Below are 19,371 nucleotides of genomic sequence, written 5' to 3' on the forward strand. Positions count from 1 at the left end.
AGAATGGTGAAGTTGAGATTAGATATGTTCCTACTTCTCATCTGGTGGCTAACAATCTTACTAAATGGTTGCCAATGAATCGATTTCAATTTTTGTGTGACAAGCATGGTCTTAAGTTGTCATTAGTGCATCTTAGTTCTAGTGACTCTTCAGATAGTCCCAAGATCAAAGTTTCTTCTTCTGTCATGGAGTCTAATTTGAGGGGGAATGTGGAAGAACATAATGCTTGAGTAGTGGTCATTACTTATGTTATGATGTTGATAATTGTAATGCTTATATTGCTGTTGTATTGTTATAAGTAATGTTCTATTAGTTTGGCTGTTGCTTAGGCAGTTGCGACTGTTTTAGATTGCAACAACAATCTGTTATTAAGGCGAGCTGAGTATAAAGCTCAGCTACTCCTTCTCCCTCATATAACTTTGTCTTACATTTCATTCTCAGTAAAATTGAGTGAGATTTTACTTTCTTCTCTTGCGAGTTTCTTTTCGTGCCCTAGCTTTCTGCTTCAAGGACCATCGATGAATAGGAATCCATGAAAGTAGGGAAACACACATATCCCCACCTCCCTATTAGTAGTTACTATTAGCCTAATCAAATTAGGTAAAAGCTTGCTCAACGATCTATAACAATGCCAACTCTTCATCTTGGAATTACCTTGGATGTATTACCACCTTGAAACTACACATATGTCGCAAATTGTTTGTGCACCTTCATTATACCCTTCAGGGTCATTGTTTGTTGGGTAGGGTGAGGACATATGGGTATGATGTCCATTGTAAGGGGGGACATGCTTTGTCCAATCTTGTTATAATCCCCTTTGGTGCAAAGCGAAAAGAGGACACTGGCTTTCCTTAGAAAGCCGTGTGAAACTCCAACTTTCCCTGCTTGTATTGCCTTCTTTGGGCAACTGTTCGTTATCCTATTCTTACTTCTGAATACCAGTAATGTGTGAAGTTTTAGACAGGAGATTTTGGAGGTTATCTTAAATTAGTAGTGGTGGCACTAAATTTCACTTGTTTTCCTTTTCTTACACTTGTTGGAGTTTATCTTAAACTAGTGGTTGATGCTTGTATTTTGGGAAGCTTGGAGTAGAGGGATAATGCATTTTGAGGGTGGAGGTTGAAGGCGCTTATATATTAGCTCTAGCTTGTCAATATTTGTAGAAATCCTCTTTTTGGGAGAATAATACGATGTGTTTATCCCCTTGGGAATGCCACAAATATATACACAATGGATCCTAAGAATTCTCCTAGATTTTAGAGATTAGATTCTTACTTTGTAGGACTAGATTATAACAACCTTAAATACAAACAAATCTAATAAAAAATAACTAAGAAAGATAAGATGTGACAATAATATAAATCAAGATAAATCCCGGAGGATAAATTAGCAGATAACGAGCTCAATAGCTCGACCATTAGCTCAGCAGCTCGGCCCTCTATCGACTCGGCTTTCCCTAAGCTCGGCTTTCCATTAGCTCTGCAGCTTGGCCTAATAGCTTCCGATCTACACTCCCCCTCAAGCTGGGTTGAATATATTATTCAAGCCAAGTTTGGTACTTATCTCATCAAATACTCTTCTTTGTAATGGCTTAGTTAGAATATTGTGGCCTAGCTGTTTGTAGAAGTGTAGCTTAGCTGAAAAATTCTTTCTTCTAATTTCTCTTTGATGGAGTGCCTGTCAATTTCTACATGTTTTGTTCGATCATGGTGGATAGGATTTTTAGTAATACTGATAGCCGATTGGTTGTCACATACTACTAGTATTGGTTGTGCCATAGTAACTCTCTTACCAACCTTTTTAGCCACATACCCTCACAGAACCCATGAGCCATAGTTCTAAACTCAGCTTCTGTGCTATTCCTAGAAATCACTGATTGCTTCTCACTGCACCAAGTAACTAAATTTCCCAAACAAATGAGCAATATCTCGAGGTTGACCTCTTATCAGAAATTGAACCTGCCCAATTAGCATCACTGTAGATTCACCCCTATGTTCGCTATTTTCTTGAACATTAGCCTTTTGCCTGGAGTCAACTTTAGATATCTTAGAATCTGATATACAACCTCTAAGTGTCTTTCTCTAGGATCAATCATGAATTGGCTTACCACACTTACAGTTTTCTGGTATAGTATGTGACATGTTAGAGTAGAACACAACAATCTCGCTAATTCTCTCAACTCAGTTACTCATTGCCTGAAATCACTCACCACCTCCAAGAACACAAACAACATAAGTGAAGCAAACAAGAATAATGAAAATAGTAAATAACAAACAAATTTATCCTGGTTCAGTCTAAAAAATGAGACCAACATCCAGACTGAAGCTGCCTCCTTCCAATCCACTATCTTGAAACAAACTTTAGGATGATTACAAAAAGTACTCGAATCCTCACCCAGTCCATATACCCTGAAAGCTAACTGGATTCCCGAGATTACAAGACTTATCCCCAGCCTTACTCTTAGCCTCTCAATCGATCCCAACCCACAAGATAGAAACATGAAACCTTCTCAGAGTGAAGCACTCTACTGTCTTGCCCCACGATCCCTATTTATAGACTATAGGGTCGTGAGTTACAACTGCCCTATCGCTTGATCGAAAATAAGTAATAACTAACTCGGTCAGCCATCCTTCTAGAAACATGCCTTCTAGAAGTATACTTATTCTAACCTTAAAACAGAAATGGAAACATACGAATGCAGTCATACAGAATATTTGTTTACACGTAACTCCTAATCTAATACAAATGTTATAACATGACAAGTATTTCAGTTTTCCCACCAATCTTTGATCCCTTTATCCACTGGAGCACTTTCTTTGCCAACATCCAGTTTTGAAGTGGTTTCCATTGGTGTATAAGTTGGTTTGCATCCCAACATACCTGTTTCAGTAAGAAGATCTAGGGTATATTTTTGTTGAGAAACTGAAATTCTTTCTTTGGACCTTGCTGCTTCCATGCCTAGGAAGTATCTTAGGTTTCCTAGATCTTTGATTTCAAATTCTCTCTCCAGGACTTCTTTAAGATCCTTGATTTTAGGAATATTATCTCCTGTAACAATTATATCATCAACATACACAATAAGAATGGATATTTTACCTTCTAAAGAATGCTTGATGAATAAGGTATGGTTTGCCTGACATTGGCTATATCCATACTTCTTGACTGCTTTTGTAAATTTCTCGAACGAGGCTCTAGGAGACTGTTTGAGCCCATAAAGAGATCTCCTTAGTTTGCATACCTTGTTTCTTGTGAGGTTAGTTTCAAATCCGTGAGGAATTTCCATATATACTTCTTTTTCGAGATTTCCATTTAGAAAAGTATTCTTCACATCTAATTAGTAAAGTGGCCAATCCAGGTTTATAGCTGATAGTATTCAATTTTGCCACCGAAGTAAAAGTTTTTTGGTAATCTATACCATAAGATTAAGTGAAACCTTTTGCAACTAGGCTCGCCTTAAATCTGTCAATTTTTCCATCTTCTTTGTATTTGACTAAAAAATACCCATTTGCAGCCCACATGATGTTTTCCAGGGAGTAATTCTGTAATCTTCCAAGTCCCATTCTTTTTCAAGGCCTTCATTTTCTTGAGAACCACCTCCTTCCACTTAGGATGTTGAAAGGCCTCCAGAATAATTTTAGGAACCTGCACCTTATTGATATTTGATACAAATGTTCTGAAATTAGGTGAGAGACCTTTGTAAGAAATGTAATTGTGAATGGAATGTTGAGTGCATGATTGTACTCCCTTTCTCAATGCTATAGGTCAATGTAAATCTTCATTCATAGCAGAAATTTCAGAATTCTCACTAGCAGTCATGGTATTCTCCTTTTGTAACAATTCCGGATCCAAGTTCGGATTAGACTCTTGATTAGTCCCGGGACATGCTGGTTCCCCACTTTCTTTTTGTTTAAACTTTTTTCTAGAATAAACGTGAAGTTCATGAGGATAAGAAGGATTATGACCAATAGGAGGTGAACTGAAAAAGACTGATCTACTTCTGACTCCTCAAATTGAAGGCTGGGAGGAGAAGACAGATTTGTAGGGTTTGTAGGTGGCTGAATTTCAGGCTGTTGTTGGTATTTCCAAAATTGATATTCTTGAGGATTTTTTGGTGTATTCTCCCCCTGAATATCAGATTTGGGATAATAAGGCTGGTCTTCAAAAAATGTTACATCCATTGAGGTGAAGAGTCTCTTAAGACTTGGAGAGTAACATTTGTAACCTCTTTGGTGGAGAGAGTAGCCAAGAAATATACATTTGATGGACTTTGGGTTAAGTTTGCTTTGAAATTGAGGGTGAATATGAACAAAAGAAGTGCAGTCAAAAATCTTGAGAGGAAGTTGAGAAAAAAATTGAGGGTGGGGAAAAGAAGCAAGGAGAAGCTGACTTGGAGTGTGATGTTTGAGGATTCGTGAGGGCATTCTATTTAGAAGATAGGTGGCTGTAAGAATAGTCTCACCCCAAAAATATTTAGGAACATGGATGGAGAACAATAAGGATCTGGCCACTTCCAATTGGTGTCTATTCTTGTGTTCTACAACCTCGTTTTGTTGGGGTGTATCTACACAAGAACTTTGATGAATGATGTCTTGTTGTGATAGATAAGTGCCTAGAACTGTATTGAAGTATTCTTTGGCATTATCTGTTCTTAGAACTTGAATTTTAGTATTAAACTGCCTTTGCACCATGGAATGGAAGGTTTGAAAAATGCAGCCAGCTTCAGACTTTTATTTCATGAGAAAGACCCAAGTAAGACGAGTATGATTATAAATAAACCACCGAGCCCCAGTAACATTTTTGACTCTAGAAGGCCCCCACACGTCACTATGGATCAAAGAAAATGGATAGGATGGAGTGTAAATTTGACTAGGATAATTAGTCCGAATATCCTTAGAATATTGACAAATTTCATATTGAAACATGTGTAAATCTGAATTCTTGAACAAAAAGGGGAACAATTTTTGAAGGTAAGAAAAGTTTGGATGACCTAATCTATAGTCCCAACATATTTGCACTCTTATTTGAATGAAAAGTAGAGAAACAAACAAGTGGAACAGAGTAGCAATTGCTGGAATTTACTTCAGATTTTGAATAAGTCCTTTTAAGATGTAGAGCCCCAAACATGCCTCAGCACTGCCAATCATTTTCTCCAAAGTTCAATCCTAAAATTCACACACATCTTTTGAGAATTTTGCAACACAATCCATATCAGTAGTGAGTTTACTAATAGATAAGAGGTTGCAATATAGGTTAGGCACAAAAGTACAACATGTAGTTTGAAACTGGTGGACAACACAATCGATCCAATACTTGCCACCTTTGATAATGAGCCATCGACAATCCTTACTTTCCAATCTTAGTTACATGGTTGAAAATTAGTTAACAGTGCACTATTTCTAGTCATGTGGTCAGAAGCTTTGGAGTCAACAATCCATAGAGTAGATAGCTTACTTTTAGCAGTAAAAAAATGTAGAGGGTTACCTTTGTGGGCTATAGAACCTGTTGCTATTGTAGAAGCCTGAAGCTGTGTTTTACCAAAAGTATTATGTAACCACTCCATCTGTTCTTTGCTGAATAAGCTCGGATTTAAGGTAGTAACAGTGTCTTCGACGGCTGTTAGGTTACCCCTGCTCTTTTACATGCTGGTTTCCAGTCCGGAGGCTTGCCATGGATATCCCAACTTGTATCCTTTGTGTGACCGGTCTTGTGACAATGGTCACACCAAGGACGACCTTTCTTTTGCTTGATATTTGTTGGGTTGCCTCCTCGGGTAAATAGGGCAGAGTGTTCCAGGCTTGGATTTGAAGGCTCTAACATCAGTTTCAGCCTACTTTCTTCTCTACGAACCTTAACAAACGCCTTCTTGATACTTGGTAGAGGTTTTGTGTCAAGAATCCTACCTCTCACGCCATCTAGATTTTTATTTAAATCAACCAAGAACTTATACAACCGCTTCTTCTCCACTATTTTCTTGTATTGTGTTGAATCTTTAGTGCACTTCCATTGAATAATGTCACACTTATCTAGTTGAAGCCAAAACTTATTCAAGGAATTGAAGTATTGAGTGACTTGAGACTCACCTTGCCTTAGATCATTGAGAATACTCTCTATCTCAAACAACTCGGAGGTATTCTCAATATGGGAGTAGGCTTCCCTAGCAGCTTCTCAAATTTCTTGTGCTGTGTCGTATAATAAGAAATTCTCACCTATCTTATTGTTCATTGAATTAATCAACCAAGACATCACCATATTGTTCTCGACCTTCCAGATCCGGTGTTGTGATTCCTCCTCCTTCGGTTTGCTAGCAGCTCCGGTTAGATAATCTTCTTTTCCTTTCCCACATATAAACATCATCATCGATTGTGACCATTGAATGTAGTTTTGGCCATTCAGTTTGTGACCAGTGATAGTAAACGGACTGCTGTTATCTGTGTTTACAGAATTAGTTGTTTGGAAAGGAATAATCTCGGATGACTGGCTGTTTTTGTCGGCCATGATGTAAGTCGATCAGGTTTGGCAGCTATAGAAGTGATGGATTAGGGAGGCGGCGGATAAAGGCTAGGGTTAATAAAGAGAAGGGAGAAAAGAATTCTGCTCTGATGCCATACATAAATCCTCTTTTTGGGAGAATAATACGCTGTGTTTATTCCTTTGGGAATGCCACAAATATATAGACAATGGATCCTAAGAATTCTCCTAGATTTTAGAAATTAGGTTCCTACTTTGTAGGACTAGATTACAATAACCTTAAATGCAAAGAAATCTAGTAAAAAATAACTAAGAAAGATAAGATGTAACAATAATATAAATCAAGATAAATCACAGAGGATAAATTAGCAAATAACGAGATCAGCAGCTCGGTTATTAGCTTGGCAGCTCGGCCCTCCATTAGCTTGGTCATTAGCTCGTCAGCTTGACCCTCTATCAGCTTAGCCTTCCATTAGCTCTACAGCTCGGCCTAACCGCTTCCGATCTACAATATTCCTACTATGTATTTTTTTAAATGCCATTTTTGCCATTTTTCCTACAAGTAATGGGCTGATGTTTTGGATGTTCTGCTTGTTTATGTTTTGAGCACCATTTCTTTTAGAGTGAAGTTATATTATCTCTAAAAGCATTGAGATTATTTGTGTTGGCAAGACCTACAGGATAAGGCTTATACCCAATCTTGAATTAGCTTTTCTTGTTTTCCCCATATAAGCATAGGTAGAAGCATTTTTTTCTCTTCTCTTGTGTTGCCATCAATTCAACAATGGAGCTTCTATACAACTCACGTGCCATTTTATCATGCTTGAGGTTGTGCTTCAATTCAGAACTATGTTTTGTGTTCCCTCTAAGAAGCTTGTAGATCTGAAAATTTCTTTTTGTAATATAACTCAACTTAGTTCCCTCAAGGTTTAAACGTAAACAAACTATTTATTTATGTCTTAGGTAATGTTTGTTAAAATGAGTAAGATAAGGTTACATCAAGATGACCGAACTGTAAGGTTCAAGATAACTTATTCAAAATGGGAGAGAGATAAATTTATCTGGAAAGTTCGATAAGAAGTCACATGACTTCTTTTCAAATAAATTTAATAAATACAATAGAAAACACTTTTGTTTGGAATGTTTTTCATATTCTACTTTTTTCGGTCTGTATCTTGGTTAACAAATATTACCTTAGTGTACAAAAAACTTGAAGAAAAAGAGGCAATACAACTATAAAAATTACCTTAATTTCTTTGTAATAAGGCCTTTTCTATTTGATATTTAAAATTTCAAAAATACTTGCTGTTGTTATCTGCACATGTAATGTTGAAGTTATGCATATGCGGGACATGGTCTGGATGGATCCTCTGTGATAAAAAAACTTTGAATCATCCTTGGCTGTACATTCCTTTCTTTCATTGTTGAACTTGTTCCCACATTGTGCTTTTTAAATGATTCCTTTCCTTTTTTTTTCTGTTGGATATTCATACATAAAATTTGTGCTCTTATTAGCACTCAAGACTCTGAGCTTCTTTGGTTTTAGTAGTGATAAAGCTAGGATTTCGGCTCCATAGGTGCAAACTTTTTTTAGTATGATATCATAGTGCATTATACGTTTAATTTGAAAATTTGAAGAAATTCCCCATCTTCTTGGCTAATCATATTCTTGGAGAGAGAACTGATGATCTATGGCATTTTTCTTTTAATAAACTTGTCTATAAGTATAACTTATTGAAAACAAATATTCTAGCATAAAAAAAATATAATTTAAAGATTCATTAGTTAATAATACAAATAAGTATAATTAGTTACCATTATTTATCCTTGAAAATTAGTTTAACTAGAATATAAGATTTATAATATTAAAAAATAGAAGATGCGGATTTTTCTCCATTGACTTGTCAAAGTAAACTTATCATATAATTGTTAAAGATTTTTGATCCTTTTGCAATCACTTTTCTTCTTCTCTTTTCCTTGCTTCCTCTTTCTTTTCTTCTATTTTTTCTTTCTTCTTGTAACTCCAATCAGTTGTTCACAAAGACAAGATTTTTGTTTAGTTTGTCAAGAGATGAAAAGGGAAAAAATTATTTCTGGTATTTGTTTTTAGTCCACCAATCAAGATTCAAACGAAATAAGGTGACGGATCAGTTATCAAGCTTCAAAGGTGATAATGAAGTAATAAAGGCGCTGCTTGATTGTATAAGAAAACCTAATTTTGGTTATGTTTTGAAAATTAAGAAAAACAACATTTGATATCTTTTACTTATTAAATGTTTGTAAAACTACAAAATATAGTCCATTTCCTTTTCTTGGCCTGGAAGATTTTAAAATTTTATTTGATAATTAAATATTTTCTACTGTTTGTTAATTATGCTTTTCTTTAATTTTTTTTTTATCCATATTGACACACACTTTATATATTCAAGGGGGGGGGGGGGGGGCAATTTTGAAAAAAACATTAATTTTCATAACATATATGTAATTTTTATAAAATTGAGAGGGAGATTTGCCCACTCTTGGCTATGTGACTCTGCCACTGGGTTTTAACACTTGTTCTCTTCATGGACTAGTGCCCTTTATTGCCGCCTTCTTTTGCTATTTGCAGTATTCATACAAGTACATTCAAATATATGATATGGATATGAATGTGAAATATATCAACGTTGACGTGATATTATAATCTCTTCAAATTTGTCAGTGTGTGGGTTTTATTCTAGTTTCTACACCTGAAGATGCGGGATGTTATGCAAAATGTGGAACATGGATATAAATATCTTGTTATCTTTTTATGATTTTAATCACGTATATCTTGTGAAGAGCAGGATTGGAATTGGTAGAATAAGTGCTTGTGGGGGCAATGGCTACGGTGGTGGGGGTGGCGGAAGAGTCTCTGTTGATGTTTTCAGCAGGCATGATGACCCTAAAATTTTTGTTCATGGTGAGAATCAGTATGCCCTGTGTTTTTCTTTCTTTTTTTTTCCTCCTTGAAAGGTAAGAATCAATATGTTTGCTATTGTTTTAAGATGGCTTTGGGGAGCTCATTACCTCTCAAATGGTATATCTAATGAATTGATTTCTGTTTATAACCTGAATGTTATTGTTCTTTTCATGTATCTAGTGTTTTCTCTTTTAAGCACTTGTGGATTAGTAACAAGAGACCACAAATATCTGTTTTCGGTTAATGATGTGAAACCCCAAGTTTATGTGTTTTAGTTCAGTTGAATTGTTAGACATTTTATCTTTCATTTCAGCAATTCATCAAGTAAATTTCATACCGTTTATGAAAGACTTAAATGTTCATCAAATTCTCTTGGGGTTTCCGTTACACATATGCATTCATGAACTAGCATTCTCCATTAACAATTCATGACATGGAAAGAGCTTCATAAATGTGTTATTAAGTGAACTAGATAGTTTTTGGAAGTGCAATTGTCAAACTTAATTATAAAAAAGTGTAATTGTACAAAATTAAGTATAAGAAGCTTAATTTTACAACGAATTTGTTTTTGATAGATGAGAAAAGAACCTGAGGCCTAGTCCATGCACAATAAGTGTAGGCAAAGATCTCACAAAAGAAGCCAGACTCAAAGAAGCTTATCAAGAAAATGAGCAAGAGAGAAATGAAACTATTGCACCACAAGCATAATGAGATCAGAATGAAGTTCTTAAGTAAAAAAGTCGACTGTTCTATGTCCTCTAAGGCTCTCTTATTTCATTCCTGCGCCAAAGATGCCAAATTGCAAAGAGAAGCATCTACTTTCACATGTATTTTTAAGTTGAAGAAGGGGATTTCCTACCCTAAGCAGATGATAACTCTTATAACAAGGCAAGCATGATCCAACAGACACTGATGATGTGAGAGAAAAAAGGAAAAAGGAAGCTGGTATTGGGTAAGAATAGTGTTTCGATTTCTTGGCCTGTGGCTTGTCCAACTCTTGAGATTGAGAGAAAAAAGGAAGATGAAGAGGCCTAGAAGGAGAAAAAAGGAAAAAGGAATGAAACAGATTGAGAGAGCTGGTATTGGGTAAGAATAGTGACCAATTGCTGAAGTTCTTGAGGACAAGAACTTTTTCAAGGAGGGGGGAATTGTCATGACCCCGAGGATCCCCAAGGATAGAGTAGGAAATATAATAATTTTTAGCTTACATGCATTACTATACTTTGTAATTTCCTTTCTTCTTTCTGTTATAGCTAATTGTTTAGGCTATAGACAGTTATAGTCATTGTTGTAACTGCACATGGGTGCATGGGCAATGCTGTGAGGCTATATAAGCCACAGCTAGAGAGGATAGAAGGCATGCTTGAATTGATAATTGAAATCTGATTCTCTCTCTACAATTTCTCTACAATCTCCCTCTCATTTCTCTATTCTGCTCTCCCTCATTTTCTCTCTAATTTCTCCCCCATTCTTCTTCAATTTTCCCTCTAATACATTCTGCTCTTAGTCTTAATTCAATCGGATCTTTTCGATTGTCCATTTCAGTCCGTCTTGAACCCTAGGTTCATGACACACCTTTTCATATCACCAGGTGGCATCATTTCAGTATCAGATTTTGGATTATCTGAAATTCTATTAGTTTTCAAGAGTTTGTCAGTCCAGAAGATATGCCATCCGAGGAATATTTTGAGGTTGCAACTTTACTAACTTATATTATGTAATTTGTTTTGGTCTTGGTTATTTATACTGATTTTTATAATTTGATTTCTATTTGAGAAGTTGGCCTAGTATATGGGCTTTAATAGAAAAAGTTAATGAGGACCAGTAGATGGCTGGTGTTATAAGCCCTGTCACATGGACTTGGTTATGGTGTGTGTTGGTATGTTCTAAGTGTCATGTTCTTCTGATTTTATGACCAAGGACACAAGACAGCTTGATTTTCATTGTTTGGGTGGCCACCTTCTGCTTTCTAGGATAGAATAGTGAATACAAAATAAAATTGAGTATTTTATAATCATAACATGAATTTTATGCAATGATATACTAAATTACTAGCCATATGTACGTGGAATGAACTTTACACATCAGGTTCACTTACCTTAATCAAGTGTTAAGTGTATCACACCTATTTCACACATTTCAAGTATGTCTGTTGATATGTTTGCCTCATGTTATCCTAGAAGATCAGTGAAGACAGTGGCTTATATCGGCTAAGGTTTAGATAGGCAGTTAGAAATGATACCCTAAATGTGATTAGTAAAAGTTTGGGGGTTAAAACTGTAATTATCTAATTCCTGTTAGTTATGTTGGGATGTCCGCCCCTATTATAAATAGAGGGCGAGGGGTAGCCAGTTGTGTGTGGTTCTCATTTTCTGTTGTAACGAGTACTGTTTCGTTCTAAGAGAAAGGCTAGTGTTTTTGAGAGATAGGCTGATAGCTTTGTAATCTTGGGGAGCGAAGGTTTGATGTACTTGGGAATAGAAGGAAGGGAACTAGCTGTTGTACTGATTGTTCTTTTTGAATAAAGAAGACTGCTCGAGGGGTGTTTGACTGCTGGATGTAGGGTTACAACATTTGCAATCTGAACCAGGATAAATTCGGCTTCTTGTGGTTTGATTTTTGGTTTCTGTCTAAATTTGTGAATTTTTTAAATTCTGTTTGTATTAACAATTCTTTCTGTTGATCCGAGAGTGGGAAGAATATTTGAAAGAGGTTAGTTCATCTAAATTCGCCTAAACTAGTGAGTCTAAAACAACAATGTCTAATAAAGTTGGCTGGTATAGTCTCTCAACTTCTGAAACCATTTCAGTGCCTTTTGGGAACTTCTAGCCTTATTTGTTTTTGAAAATTCTGGGTTATCTTCAGCCATATTTTCATGTTTGCAGGAGGGAGTAGTTCTGGTTGCTCCCAAAACTCTGGTGCTGCTGGGACTTTCTATGATGCTGTCTCCCGGAGCCTTACTGTTAGCAACCACAACATGTCGACAGATACAGACACACTTCTTATGGAATTTCCTAATCAGCCGCTTATGACAAATGTTTATATTCGAAATCGTGCGAAGGCTGCCGTTCCCCTGCTTTGGAGTCGTGTCCAGGTCAGTGGGATTCAAGTTGTTATTTTCCTGCTATTCTGAGTGGACTTGGGAAATGTTGGCTGCAAGTCTTATTTCTGTATTGTATTTGTGTTCTTCAAAACTAGTAGAGTGTTAGGAACATAATCTAATTGGCCCTCATGAATAATCTGTCCAATTTGTTTCTGTCAGATAAAATGAATGTCTATTGTAACATCCTTCGAATAGATATGGTAATTAGGATGTTGTGAGGGGGAAGATATTATTCATATATACTTGTAAACTTCTTGTGGATGAATGGGCTTGTCTCTTTACAAGGTTTTTAGCCTTTCTCTTTGTGTTGGATGCATTTCTGATTCATGTTTTAACTTGAAGGTCTAATGCTGATACTCATGTTTTGGTTGCTTGTAAGGTGGTTAGAATGTGATGTCCATTCGGATCTCTTTTTCCATTAATCTGTGGTCCTTTTATTTCTTACCTGTGTGCATCCCAATATGGACTCCTGGAAGTCAGTTTTCCATATGCGTCCTTCGCTGGTGATCATCCTCTTTCCCAACCCAACTCCGCCTGCTCACTGCACAGAAAAAGGATTTATTTCCTGCCTGAGGGTTTTACTTGTAGAAGTTTCTATAAAGATCTTATAGAAGTAAGAGGTTGGATTATTAGGTGGCTTCATTGGACTTTCATTAAGGGCAGGTTGCATTGGTTACTTAAAAAACTCTGGAATATGAGTGAGCTTCTACATTCCCCAAGAGAATTGTGCAAGTTTGCATTTTTCAGCTCATAGGGGTTCCCACCATAGAAAAGCCTGTGTCCTATTGCCCAAGCCGAAGTAGGTTATTAGAAGGGAATCAATGTGAAACCAGGTTATTCCATACAACTGCAACTATGATAAATGCCTTCTGAGTATCTAAAGATGCCACTGGTTCTCAAATGCCATATTGTCTGTGGTTGTTACTTGTTTTCAGCCTTAAATTGAATGAATCTGTGTATTTTTTCTTTTTTTGAATTTCTATGTTGTTTTCTGGAGGTTGTTATATTTTCTCGTAGTGATCTATTTGTCCAATCCTTTTGCTGAACTAATCAGGTCCAAGGCCAAATTAGTCTGCTGTGTGGTGGAGTGTTGAGCTTTGGGCTAGCACATTATGCTTTATCAGAATTTGAGTTATTGGCAGAGGAGCTGTTAATGAGCGAATCTATAATCAAAGTAAGCTGGTTGCTTTCTGGGCTTCCTATGTAGTTTACATATTTCCTATTGATATAGGAGCTAACAATGAGTTAATCTGTAATTGAAGTAAGATGTTGTTCTCTAAGCTTGTTCAGTTCTTGGCTTTGATCACCAATAACCTTATCGAATATACAATATCTCCCTCTCTTTTTGATTTGTTGGTTTCTATGCAGTTTGTCTTCTGTTAAGTATTGCATATATTTTGCCATGTATCATCCAGCCAGCTTGATCTAACATGCCAGTTAAACAAATCCTTGCAAAAGCTTTTTATACATTAAGAAAAATCACAATTCATTTGAACAAATAGAAGACCAGAAGTAGGTAAACTCAAGGTATAATATGAGGTGAACGAAGCAAACTGTTTTTCACACTTGTATTTGAACTTAGATGAGGTATCTATGCATGAGCAGGCTCCCGGTTTGCTCCTAGAATATAGGAATACAAAGTACAAATTCAGATATGGTATAACAGATAGGATAGGATTCGAACATAAGTGATAGTTCTATCTTATCTTTATGGAACTACTTTATCTCTAACTTCTTATCCCTTCTTTATTGTCTCAAACCATTTTTAATTTAAAACCTTTTTTAATCTCTTCTTATCTCCAATCTCTTCTTATCACCACACGGCAGTAAATACTTCATATTTTCTTCCTTCGACATCATTAATTAAACTTGAATTCTTTGAGGAATGTTTTCGTTGTAGTTGCTATTATGAGAAATGGAACTGCTTTGGAAAATTAAACACAAAGTACAGTTCAACAATATTATAGTTGCAGGAGTTGCTAGGTGATTTAAATTTGGATATGATATTTATGAAAAAATATTAATAATAGGTACTGGAATACTTTCACGATCAATTAAAGAGCAAGTTGTAACCCTATGTCCGGAACAAATATTTTTTTTAAATTTTTTTCCATTGCAACTGCTTGAATGTTTTTTGTTTGCTATGTGGCCGAAATAAAACAACAGAAAAATAAAATATTAGCATTTTAAAGAAATTCCATGAGACTTGCTGAAACTATCAAAACTCTATGAAATGTCCAAATAATGAATTATTTTGTTGCCAATTAGGCATATGCTTCTAGTGATTTTTTTATTATGATAAAATTATAAAGAAAACAAAATTTAAAATTTATTTTCAAGGGGAGATAAAGCTAAAAGAGTATGGGTTCCCTTCTTATTTGATTGATTATCCCCTTCTCATTTGATTGTAATCAATCCTTCTGTGAATCTGTGTACACAGATTTGTGTATATGGTAGACATATGCCTTTATACACTTGTATATATTTATATTTATATTTATATTTATGCAGTGCTTGCTTATATAAGTGTATGCATGTATGTGCATTTGGGTTACTTAATTGGAGGAGAAATATAGGTGGAGGAAGAAAAGGAGAGGGCCAGTGTTGGTAAGATGGTGAGGAGAGAGATAGAAAGTAGAATGTGATGTTTTCCAATCCAATTTGGTAATGTGCTTTATCAACTAGACATATTGTGCACATTCATTATGTGTTGTCTGATCCCCATGCTTGATAACTTCAGGTTTATGGTGCTCTAAGGATGTTTGTAAAAATGTTCTTGATGTGGAACTCAACAATGCTGATAGATGGTGGTGGAGATGCAACGGTGGAGACATCTTTGCTCGAAGCTAGTAATTTAGTTGTTCTCAGGGTACCCTAATGATACATACACCTATTGCCATTTCCTATATTTTGATGCTCATTGGTCCTCATCAGTTACATGCCTTGCTATTTTTCCTTGTCAGGAATCATCTGTCATAAGTTCTAATGCAAACTTGGGAGTTCATGGGCAAGGATTACTGAACTTATCAGGAGCAGGAGATTGTATTGAGGCACAACGTCTGGTTTTATCCCTTTTCTATAGTATCCATGTAAGTAGATGTCTCATTTAATTTTGATTTTCTTCTGTTATCATCCCGAGTTAGAAAGCAGTTATTTATTTATTTTTTAATTTTATCTTTGTTATTGATCCATTCTCCTTTCTAATTTTTAACTAACATCCTTCTTATTGAGCATGCTCACTTGTCTTTTCGTTAGTAGTTTAAATTTGCTGATAAAGTCACCTATTGCCTCAAATGGATTTTTTGTTTATTTATTTCTATAGTCAGTTGTTTCAATATCAATCCACACCCTTTTCCATTTGTATTCTGATCACCGGGTATACTGTTAAGAAGAATGTAAAGTTATATGCCTTTTCTTAATCCACTTTAAAACTGTATTTTAGAAATAAATTCTGTTATCAAAGTTCTTAGTGATCTTTGGTTCTTGTCAATGATCTGTCTGATTAGTGGTCATTGTAGAAAATAGGCTAAGGAATATAGAAGAAAACAAGAATAAGTCAACAAAGAATGGAAAGATGCACTATACACTGTACAAGTAAACAAGAGATACAAAACAGAATTAGGAAATCTCTAAAACTGGACTGCTTTCTAAATCTGGAGGATAGGATCAGTTGTGATTTTAGAAAGCTGACTTAGGCGCTCATTCAATAATTCCGTGGATTATTCAACACTCCCCTTCCCAGCTTGCTTGTAAGCTCTTCAAACCTTTTGATAGGCAATCCTTTTGTTAGTAAATCAGCTAGCTGAGTTTTTGAAGTGACAAAAGGGATACATGTCATGACCCAAGGAATAATTAAAAGGGCAATAATGTAATTAGTTACCTTAGTTGGTTAGGAGCTATTTCTATTACAGCACATGAGTGTTGTTATTTTATTATTTTCCCTTTTTGTCTTGTAGCTTAGTTGGTTAGAGAGCTTTGTCTGATAGCTAAATGAGGCTATATATATATTGACTCAGCTTTAGGAAGGGGCATCCAGAATTAATGAATTGAATATTATTTCTCTCTAATATTCCACTATTTCTCTCTCGTTCTTCTTCCTCTTTATTCTGTTCTTCTATTTCTCCCTTTCTTTCTCTTAATATCTCTCCCTCTTTCTACTAATTTCCCCCTTCCTCCAATATGATTTTCTTCCCCAATTCCTCTTTTAACCTATCACGAACCCTAGGTTCGTGACAATTAGTATCAGAGCAGTACCATCCTCGACTGTGTTTCTGTTGCGACTCTGATTTGAGGTGAATCCGACTGGGGCTTGACGGTGTGCTGCTCACTTGGGCCGGAAGGTGATTTTGACTAGAGCTGACGGTCTTGCAGTCGAACGGAGTTGGGTCGACCGACGAGCACGCCAAAGAAGCGGACAACAATCGTTCGTTAGAAGCGGACAGTGGGGTGACGCGAACGGATGTTGTTCGTGAGAAGCAGCAGTCCGTCGGAGAGTTAAGCGGACCACCAAGCGTCTGCGAATGTAGCGGACGTCCCGAAGAAGCGTGAGTCCATTGAAGGGTGAAGCTGACGGTCTAGGCGCGTGCGACTGAAGCGGAAGACAAGTTGCAGGAGCTCCGCTGGAGTTGATGATAAGGGTGAGGAAGGTTGTCACAGCCAGTTCAAACGGATTCGGTGAATAACCCTTGTCAAACAAGGAAGGATTGAGGGAGAAGCAGGGTCAAGTGATTTTTGATCACCTCACGGACCCAATCGAAAGGCATCACAGAGCGATCTTCCTCGGCTAGAGTTCAAAATTCAAAATTCAATAGTGTTCGATTCGAGTTGAAGTAAGCAAGCTGGGGGGGGGGGGGGTGGTTCTTTGCGGCCAAGTCGAGATTCCATTGAGTAAGGACGCAAGTTTGGAAGTAATTGTTGAATCAAGGCAATCGCATGTTGGATCTGAAGTAGTAATTGATTCCGATGCATGAGAAGGTGAGGTTGGCTAGGATTTGAGGGAGACGTAGGAGGAGTGACCTCCAGCTAAGACGCTGGTCACTTGTTCGACATTGAAAACGAGCAAGGTAGGATGTTCCAACTAATCCTTGGTGGAATTCCTTGGTCACGGCTAACGACGAGCAGTGATTTTCGTTGGTGATTTGGAGGCGACTACTAAGAGGTGAGATACGGACATGACTCTTGGCGTGAGGCTCTAAATCGAACTCTAGAAAAGCTTCATTGATCCCTCAGAGACGGTTTTGGTGAGAATCAGGAAGCCTTTTAGCAGTGATTAAGGTAGAATTTGAAGGTGACTTCCAGAAATGAATTCTAGCCTAGGCAGACGGTGATTAGCGGAATATGGCAGAGATAGCCAGGTGAGTTCCGACTGATTCTACGCTATTACTTTCCAACGTGATTAATTCTCAAAATAGGAGTGTCAATTTAAATTGTGGAGGAGTGGAAGCTGCGAGTAAGGCGGGCAGTCTAAATTGAAAGTAAAAGCAAGACAAGTGACTGCCATTGAACTAGACAGTGGGTGCGGTGACTTCCGGCCTGAATCCGAAAAATTATAGCAATCGCATGGGAGCCGACTAATATTGGAGGCGAATTAGGAGCAGCCAATTATAAATCAGTAAGCAATACCAGAGGGGAAGCTGTGGAAAAAAATCAGAGGTGGATTCTGCTTGAGAAGCGGATTCTTCCAATTTATTCTGCCCATTGATTGTTGGTGTTTTAGGCTATGAGTAAAGGAAACAAGAGGTCGATTTTGGCTGTAAAATTTTGGCTAACTTTGGTTAAAGTGGAAAGGCAAAGAAGAGCAGGTGCCCCAGCTCTTGAGTTGCAATTGAGGTGAGTATAGAAACTGCTATTAAAAAAAAAAAAAAAAAAAAGCATGCATAAAACTCCCATTCCTTGGCCGTCGAAGTATGTTGTTGGTGAAAATTCGACCATGGGTAGCAGTGTATATATGAGACCATTGGAGTCTCAAGTGCAGCAGAAGAAAGCTTCCTTTTCAGCTGGAATAGAGTCTCAATGGCAGCCAAAGAAGGCTGCATTTTCAGTTGGCAGCAACAAGGAAAAGAAGAAGGGGATCAGCCAAGTTGACAAGGAAACAAGAAGTGTAATACATGAAGTGTGTAAGGAATTCGGTCGAATGTTTCACGAGAAGTTGTAAGAGTTTGCAATGATACTATCTAAGGAGTATCATTACAGTTTTCCCGTCGAATACTTTGATGACTATCATGGAAGTTTCAACAAGGAGGAGTTTCTTAAAATGGAGAAGCCAAAGGAGAAGATAAGAAGGTGGGAAACTGATTCATCATTGACTTCCGAGTATGTGCTTGGGTACTTTGAATTAGGCAGCAATATCAAGAAGGATGTTGGCAGCATCAGAGATAATATTAGTGATGGATTACATCCTTCAAAGGGAACTTGTAATGAACAGATTGATAGGGCAGCCAATGCAGAGGGGGATCATCTGATATTGCTGAAAAGGAAGTCCAAATAGAGGGGAATTGCAGCCAACAAAAGGAAAAAGAAGCTGCTGGATTACTTACATGGAATCAAGAGGAACAAACTGAAAAATCAATCAATATTAAGGAAGTTGTTGCTGGAATCAAAGCCAATTTATTAATGGTAACTAAGGATTTAGAACATGGAAGTAGATTGGATGAGGAGATCTGTAAAGATCACACTTTACAAGAGCTGGAAGCTGATAAATCGGGGATTGAAATCATAGTAGCCCCTAATTCCAACGCTCACAGACAACATTGGTCCGAGCACCCAAGGCAAGTGTACAACTCTTCATCACTATATTTCCAGGATGTTGTTGACTTTTTTGCAACAGAGATTGGCCATGGGTTGAATGGGAACACAGTAA

General features: G+C 36.9%; 1 protein-coding gene across 3 annotated transcripts in view; it reads left to right on the forward strand.

Moving 5' to 3' along the window:
* The window catches only part of LOC127812870 (uncharacterized), a 45,409-nt gene that overhangs the window by 6,348 nt on the left and 19,690 nt on the right, over nt 1-19,371 (forward strand). For 2 of the 3 annotated variants that reach the window (XM_052353395.1, XM_052353397.1), the window contains exons 2-6: nt 9,294-9,409; nt 12,295-12,503; nt 13,567-13,686; nt 15,253-15,381; nt 15,476-15,601. In XM_052353395.1, coding sequence (XP_052209355.1) covers nt 9,294-9,409; nt 12,295-12,503; nt 13,567-13,686; nt 15,253-15,381; nt 15,476-15,601 — 700 coding nt within the window. The remainder of the gene's footprint in view (nt 1-9,293; nt 9,410-12,294; nt 12,504-13,566; nt 13,687-15,252; nt 15,382-15,475; nt 15,602-19,371) is intronic. The other variant, XM_052353396.1, reaches the window with a different exon arrangement.

The sequence above is a fragment of the Diospyros lotus genome, chromosome 11, assembly GCF_014633365.1.
Source record: "Diospyros lotus cultivar Yz01 chromosome 11, ASM1463336v1, whole genome shotgun sequence".
Taxonomy (NCBI): domain Eukaryota; kingdom Viridiplantae; phylum Streptophyta; class Magnoliopsida; order Ericales; family Ebenaceae; genus Diospyros; species Diospyros lotus.